A 7831-nucleotide genomic window follows, 5' to 3' on the forward strand; every position below is an offset into this window, starting at 1 on the left:
GAATAGAATATATCATGGGTTTTTGGAGTATAGATAAGAGATACCCGTTTGGTTTTACCTATGGAATATCCTTCCCCAGCCTAGTACCGAGAGTGGCAGGCTGAGGTCATGACTGAGTAACAGAGACTCAGGCAGATTCCAAGTGTGAGGTTTCTCCGGGACAGTTCTCTTTAAGCGACAAAAAAATTGCCAACAAGGAGTAATTGGTATAGGTTATATTTCAAATTAGGATTAGAGTGTAAGCGTCAGTTTTACTTTTAGCCCCTTCCAAACCTAAAACACTGTTTGCAGCGGTGCAAACCCGCTTTTTTTGAGGATACAGGCTATTTTAGCGTATAAGAGTAGCCTATATAAATTACGTGAATACCAACAAAACAAAGAACCATCTTATTAGACTTAAAATTTCGGGGGCCTAGCCAGAACCTGGGACTAACGCATTAAGACAATTACAGTGTCAAAAACATCGTAGACAGGATGATTGCTAGGCATAGCTTAAAGGGATCTGTTACCTAACAAATTGGAGAAAATAGACGTCAGAAATTGAGTAATTTGATCAGGGAAAGAAATTCTCGTGGATGATTGATGTGTTTTTGAGATTAGAAATAATAAATTTTGTACACATACAGTCAAAGCTAGAGAATTGAAAAAAGAGTTTAAAAGCACCATATTTACAAGGATAGAGCTTCGTTTATTTAAATACGTGAATTGAGCAGACTATTCAGTATAATCTTCAGAATTGAAGATTATTTTTGGAAAATCATGAAAATTTTGCTGTGAGATATGAAGAAAGGTAGGAAGCCAGTCCTTTAGGAGAAACCTGTCAGTATTTTGGTAGTTTAGGAGAATCTGCTGTGGGGGGGGGGAAGCTCATATTTGAGCTTCATATATTAAATGTTGCAATACAGAGTAGTTTTGCCCTGTGTATTTTACAGTCCTGCTAATTCATTAAAAAGATTTTCATTGCACCCTAATAAATATATGTGTGCTTTTCTCCTATAGACTATACGCATTGAATTTCAGAGTTTGAAGTTAGAGACGAACTAAATTAGGACTCGCGACTTCAGAAATGTATTCCCGGAAAATTGCAATAGTAGTAGAAAATGGAGATTTATGACGGAAGTACCTACAAGGTGGGTAATACTTCCCAGTTCTCTCGAGAGAAGAGATAAATTGGTAGAATTAGAAAGGGTTCCGAGAGAACACAGAGTTTAAAAAAAAAGTGGTCATAAGGGTTGCTACTTGTAGACGACACAAGTAGAACAAAAACGATCGGAGAGCTCTGCAAGCCAAGTACTGATAATTATAGATTAACGGTGGTTACAACAAGAAGTTCGCTTCCACCAATACCAGGAAAATATAACTCTACCCTGGATTTACATGTGCTTAAAACAGGGTCGAAAAAGCGTAGAGAAAAGATCGCCTGTTGACGAAAAACATAATTTGAGTCAGCTCGTTAGATAACAGATTCATATGCAGGGGGTAAATTCCCAACAAGCTCATGGATGCTGAGATCTCCAATATAATCTCAAAGGCGGGAGGACAACGAGCACCAAAATCAAAAATAATTATTCCTGGAACATGCAGTGTATTATAGTATATGTTGTGCTATCGGGAAATAGCACATTCTACAGTGAGCTTAGATGCCTAGGAAAAGTGAAGGCCAGTTATATGAAGACCCCATTGAAAAAAAGAACAGACACAAACTGCCTTTGTGATCTTGCTGATTTATTGCGCGAGGGCTTCCAAAAACTGAAAGAAGCTATTTTTGCACGATTTCAACTATCTCCGGAACACTTCCGTCTGAAATTCAGAAATGAAATAAAGAGGAACTTGGAGCCTTAGAAAGAGTTCCAATACTAATTAGGCTAAGATCTAAGCCATAAATGGCTGGAAACACATGAAGATACCATGACATAAAACGCCGGAGAACTAAATAAAATAAATAAAAAGGGAAATTGTAGACAAAATAATAATAGAACAAAACTTAGGAAAAAACCATAAGCGATTTAAGAAATTTTTACAAGAAAACAATCGGAAGCAAGTGGAGAACTGGGAAGGTTAGCAGGACATTTTTCTGAGATTAGAAAAGACATATCAAATGCAGCAAGAATAAAACAGGGAGGTAATAGTGGGGTGATATACCATTCCGCAAATGAAAAAAAGTAGATTCCAACAAAAACAAAAGGAATCTACTTACTATCACTGCATATCCCCAGGTAATTTTGACAGAGATTGCCCCAACAGATAGGATCGGAGATCCACAAAAAAACAGCTCAGGCTAAAATCCTTAATAACAAAAAAAATTATACGTTTGCAGAATCATAGAGTATACATGAAAAATCAAATAGACAGTTAGTAGATGTTGCCGCTCATCCTTGTACCGATCAAGCCTATGTGCAGACTACCCTTATTAGTAGAACAGAGATTAACCACATCTGAATCGGAATAAGAAGTAATCTTAAAGCACAATAATATTTAGCGAAAAGTGGGGGGGGGGGGGGTCGACAGAATAATATCTTTTCGTTACGAGTTTTAATGTTGCTCTTTACTTTCATTTGAGAAAACTTGCTGTTTTAATTTAATCATAGCGAAGATTATTTTGACCTAAATCGCTTTAAATACAATCAAAGACCACATTGGCTATACATGACATATGAAAATAAGAGAGAAAAGAAAATAATAAATGAAAAAAACAAAATCAAAAAGGTGAGAAAACGAGGATTTTGTCAGCCAGTGGCTTAACTTTTTTTATTTTATTTTTCATTCAATATTTTCTTTCCTCGCTTATTTTCATATGTCTAAATCGCTTTATTTGCTTGATGTACTAAAATAGCAGTGGGCTTTACATATTTAATAAAAAAGGAATGATCTCGTTTGACAGAAGTCGTGCCAAAAGTGAATTCATTATAAAAATCCTATTAAGTGCATTTTTAGCTGGTTTTATAGACATGTGTTGTACTGACTTAGAAGCAACAATTTTTGCTGGTTTTAAGTTTTATTTTCACCCTTTCATAAAAACAAACATTTATTTTAATTGTTAATTTTTCTCGTTTTTAGTGTTCATTTTTCCAAACAATAAACCAAAGAAAAAAAATTCTACCTAACTTTATCTTCGAAAGAATTTTTTTAATGACAATTAAGAAAATACGATTTCCATTACGAAGCTAAATTTTATTATTTTTATTTTATTTGGAAATGGTTACATTCGTCTGAAGTGTTGTTGTCAGTCTTGCTTACTTAATTTTTTTGGGAGGAAGGACTTACTCCTATTGCACCCAAAAGTGAAGAAGAAAGTTTCGAGATAAGGTAGACTTTATACATATAGCTAATATCAAATAGTTTTCGGTCGACTTGCGATCTCAGAATTTTTTCTCGTCGGCATTTTAGTCCTACTTGGCCAAAATTGTTGGTTTATTGCAGAAAATAGTACTTTGTTGGGGCGCAATATCTTTTAGGGCTAAAAAAGAGGCACTAAATTTTTTAACTTCCTATCAAATTTCTTGCAGTTTTCAAGAGCGGGACTATAACTCATTAAATTAGGGTTTCTGACTATGATTGATCATGGAATGGCTATCCCTAAATTTACAATTTCTAGCTTTGTGGTATCACTTTTGACAAAACTGATGTATGCAGCAAAAATGGCAGAAAACAACAGTTTGCTGTGATGAAATCTATTTACTCACTTAAAATGAGCATTGTGTATTTGAATTTCCCCTCAAATAAGTCTTTTTCCAATGTTTTACGGATAAAGCACTACTACCCGTGCAAAAATGGCGAGTTTCCTGTTTTTCAGGATCGGTAGGCTTCCGTTTCAGGGTTTTCGTCCCCTGCAATTTCAAAGATGCTATATAAATTAGGATTTGATGTTACTTTTGGGCGGTTTCAAACTATTTTTTCCAAAATTCTCAGAATATTTTTATCGTAATGACAAATTACTATCCACCAGAACTTGAATAAAACTCATTGTTTTCAAGTCAGTGGGGATTGAAAAAACATAACCACTAAATAAATATTTTAAAACTAGTGATTTAATTGTCGTTCGTTATGGGCCGCGGTTCGCTCATTACTAGATTATCTTCTACTTATAGATATATCTCAGGTTACGAACCGGACTATTACATTTGTTAAAACCCAAGGTTTATTTGTAATTTCATACCCAGTTTTGTAGCGGAGGAGTCTATTGTGAGGGGAGCTTCATCGTCCCACACACTCACCTGCAGGGGCAAATCTCCAGCATTTTTATTGGGGGGGGGGGGGGGGGAAGAGGGGTCCAAATCTGGATAGTCCAAGGGCATGGGATGTCTAATATTTTTTTTCTCCACATTATTGGGGGGCAACTGCCCTCCTTGCCACTCCCAAATGACGCCCCTGCTCGCCTGGATCTTGCTGGATACGCCCATTGCATCATTACACGCTAGTACAGAACGGAGATTCAAACAAGGAACAAATTAGCAGATAAAATAAATCGACTGTACGCATACGTTCAACAAACTCCACTAAAGATCCTCCGAAGAACTTATCCATATGTCCGTAGGCAAATAATGATTCAAACAGATCAACAGGATGACGAAGAATAGTTACGTAAAACGTATTAGGCCCAAGTATTTTTGATACTTCTTGATGGTTCCACCTCGTGTGCAAAAGAAACATTTCAAATCCATGATAGTGCCCAGGAGAATCCTTCAACATTTTAGCTTCAAAGTGATCTGGATTTCCAAGATAATTGTTATATTCTTCTGGTGGGACGGCAACATTGATGTTATTCAAATAAGCATACCTAAAATAAAAATCGCAACTAAACAAATAGTAATATAAATTAATGACTGGGAATTAATTCTCAAGGATGTCACGGGAAATTTTGTAGTATCCTATAATTTATTTACGAAAAATTCTGAGGTTGGAAAAATTCCTAAAATATCAAATGATAATAACTATATACTTTATTAAGTTTTTGAGTAAGGTTTAGTATGTACTCTTTCCGAGATTTAAAGCTCATGACTGCTACTTCAAGGTCTCGGGGACATCCCATGGAGCGGAAGCCATAATTCTGATTGCTAATATTAAAGGATTGTCTTGACTTGCTTAGTGATAGGAGTCGTCAGTCTTAATTGATTGCCAAGTTTAAGCAGTTTACGGAATATTATTTCTAGCAACATCTCCAAAAATCACTTATATTTGTTTTTTCTTCGCCAAAATTTTCTTGATTGGATCTATGTAATTTCAAGCAAACCCAAGTACTTTCGTTCGGAAGGTGTGTCGGGCTTAGAAGTATCCTAAGCCTCTGAAAAAACCTCCTCTAGATTCCCTGGGCCCAAGACGCTAGCTCCACCAGTTTCAGGTAGATCTGAGCTTTTTCCTGCATAGGTCAGAGAAAAAAATTCAGTGGTGCAGCAAGAAGGGGGAAAAGGGGTGGCTGTCCCCATTCACAGCCTCTGAGAGCACGCCCAACTGAGTTTTTTACTATTCTGTTTACTAACATTGCGGTAGTGATGGTGGGGGCAGGAAGCAAAAACCAACATTGTTGCTGGGTGCTGAAAACCCCAGCCTCGCCTCTGAAGGAGCGTGATTCTAAAGATCATCAAAGCAAGCTCCAATATTTTAAAACAGGAGAAACATAACTTTGGGGCGCTGGTCTAAGCAAGGAAGGCGTTGAGAAATTTTCCCAAGAGGGAGAATTTTCTAAGGAAAAGTTATAAAATTAATAAACAAAGGCAATTCAAATAGGTTAACAAATAGTAACATCTTTCCTAAAAGGAAAATGACTTAATTTTAAATAGACCTGAGAACAAAAAGGGGTAAAGGCACATGGATCTAGAACTCAAAGTGAGATTTTTATTGTCTTAGTGCTCCCCGAATGCTGGCACCCCCCCCCCAGTTCCTTCTTGGCGGTGCCTACTAGCCCAAGGTACCTTCCCTATAAATCCCAAGGTAATGTGTGGAAAAAAACTACCTCCTCTTCTGCTTGAAGTTGGCAGTGTGTAAAGAAACGTGTGCGGGGCGATGGTCGCTGTGCCACCAATCGGGCATATTGCGTATCTTTACATAATTAGGGTTGAAAAAATGTGCCACATGCCTACCATTCAACTAAAAACTTAGTGACGGAGGAAAGGGGGCTCAGAGTCGTTTTGATCCTCAAACTCATTGGTCTTTCAATCATTCACATTGAAAGGTCTTGCATGATTCCAGCCCAAATAAGGTACAAAATGCCTGAATATCTTTTGAAAAGTTTATGTTCAGAGGGACAAATGCGTTGAAGAGTCACGGGCCTGTTTTATGCCTTCAATAATACAGACAAAAAATTTCGCAGGATTTCGTTTCAAAAAAGCTGCAACATCCTTACCTTTTGATAGAAATTTATTGAACGGACCACACGCTCCAAAAAATGGAAGAAGATTTGCTAGATGTTTTCCAGAGAAATTGCCTACGTATTGTTTGGGTACCCGACTGACTGACCGTATCTCAAACATAAGGCTGTACAAAGAGTGTGGTTCTTCCCACTTTCTAGGGCTATAATGAGAGAAAGGTTGAGATGGTTAGGCACGTTCTGCGGATAAAGGATGAAATATCACCAAAGAATATCCTTGTCGGTCAACTGTCTAGGGCCAAACGAAAAGCAGGTTGTTCCCGGTTGGGGTGGGAGGATGTCGTAATTTTCTGGGTAGTTCCGTACGTAGCTGTGTTGGCCTCAGACGGCTTGGTGCTTGCAGTGACTTGTAGGTAGGTAGAGTAAGTAGTATTATTATTGGCAAAAATACAGATTGAAAATATCTACACATGCTTGTTGGTCCGCAATGGCGGATCCAGAGGGCGAGGGCCCCCCCCCCCCTAACGTAGACTAAAGTAGTGTAATTTACTTAGTTAACGCCAGTTTACGTTAATTAAATTTACTCCTAACACAAGTTTATCGGATCAACCTATTTTTCGCCCCTCCCCCCCCCCTAAAAAATCCTGGATCCGCCCCTGTTGCTCCGTCCTTTAAACGAAGGCTCTGTCTTGATGTAAAGCATATTTGTATTTAAGAATTCCTCAAGTACTTCAGAAATTCCTTCGTTAGAAATTTTCCTGAATAGTTACTTACCTTAAAAAAATATTTTGAATAGTTGAGCTTGCACATTTATGAATTTTCAAAAAACCAACTTTCCTTTTTGATACACATTGTAATCGAAATTTAGCGGAAAAACCTGCATTTTTCTTATTGAAACTTTTGAGGCAGATCATGCACGTTAAAGAAAATGCACAAATAACCACTATAGTAAAAAACTTCGTTCTGTTAGACATTGCTAAACTTCTCTTTTCACGCACAGAAAGCAGGTTTGAAGAGGTACAAGAAAAGCTTACTACGCCAAAACATTAATGTCTTGTATTCATGCATAAACAAAGTAAGTTAATACATGTGCCTAGGCGAATTACCTGTTTGATGACGTCAGTCTCGCAATTAACAACAGCTGAAGACGCATTCTACGTTATTGTTGCCGCCTAGATAATTTTTTACTATTAATCAAAAAAACTTTTTCCACAAAATAAGTTTTTCAAAGAAAAGTAAAGAATTCCATTAGACCAAAAATAAGCAAGAAATAAAATCAAATAATCAACCAAGCTTGAAACTACCACAAATCAGCATCGATAAATAAATGAAACCCAAAACGAACAGAAATTACAACAAATAACCGAGTCAAACTCAAACGAGCAGAAATTAACAAGAGTTGGGCTCAAAACCCCTATGCCTATCCAAGACCTAAACATAATTTGCGCTTTACTGAAACCAGTGCTTCTTTGTGGATGAATTTTATTTCTAAAATGAAATACATTACTTTCAAAGGCGTTATTGACA

The 7831-nt window shown here is 37.0% G+C and overlaps 1 protein-coding gene across 1 annotated transcript in view; it reads right to left on the minus strand.

Annotated features, from left to right (window-relative positions):
* The window catches only part of LOC148948814 (galactose-3-O-sulfotransferase 2-like), a 29619-nt gene extending 22294 nt beyond the window's left edge, over positions 1–7325 (minus strand). Inside the window, exons 1-2 of the mRNA XM_089094096.1 lie at positions 7079–7325; positions 4482–4777 (exon numbers count right to left, since the gene is read on the minus strand). Coding sequence (XP_088950222.1) covers positions 4482–4777; positions 7079–7278 — 496 coding nt within the window. The 5' untranslated portion in view covers positions 7279–7325. The remainder of the gene's footprint in view (positions 1–4481; positions 4778–7078) is intronic.
* Between the last annotated feature and the right edge of the window lie 506 nt (positions 7326–7831).

Source organism: Artemia sp. Qi Xiang Cuo, chromosome 9 (genome assembly GCF_049724085.1).
Source record: "Artemia sp. Qi Xiang Cuo chromosome 9, ASM4972408v1, whole genome shotgun sequence".
NCBI lineage: Eukaryota > Metazoa > Arthropoda > Branchiopoda > Anostraca > Artemiidae > Artemia > Artemia sp. Qi Xiang Cuo.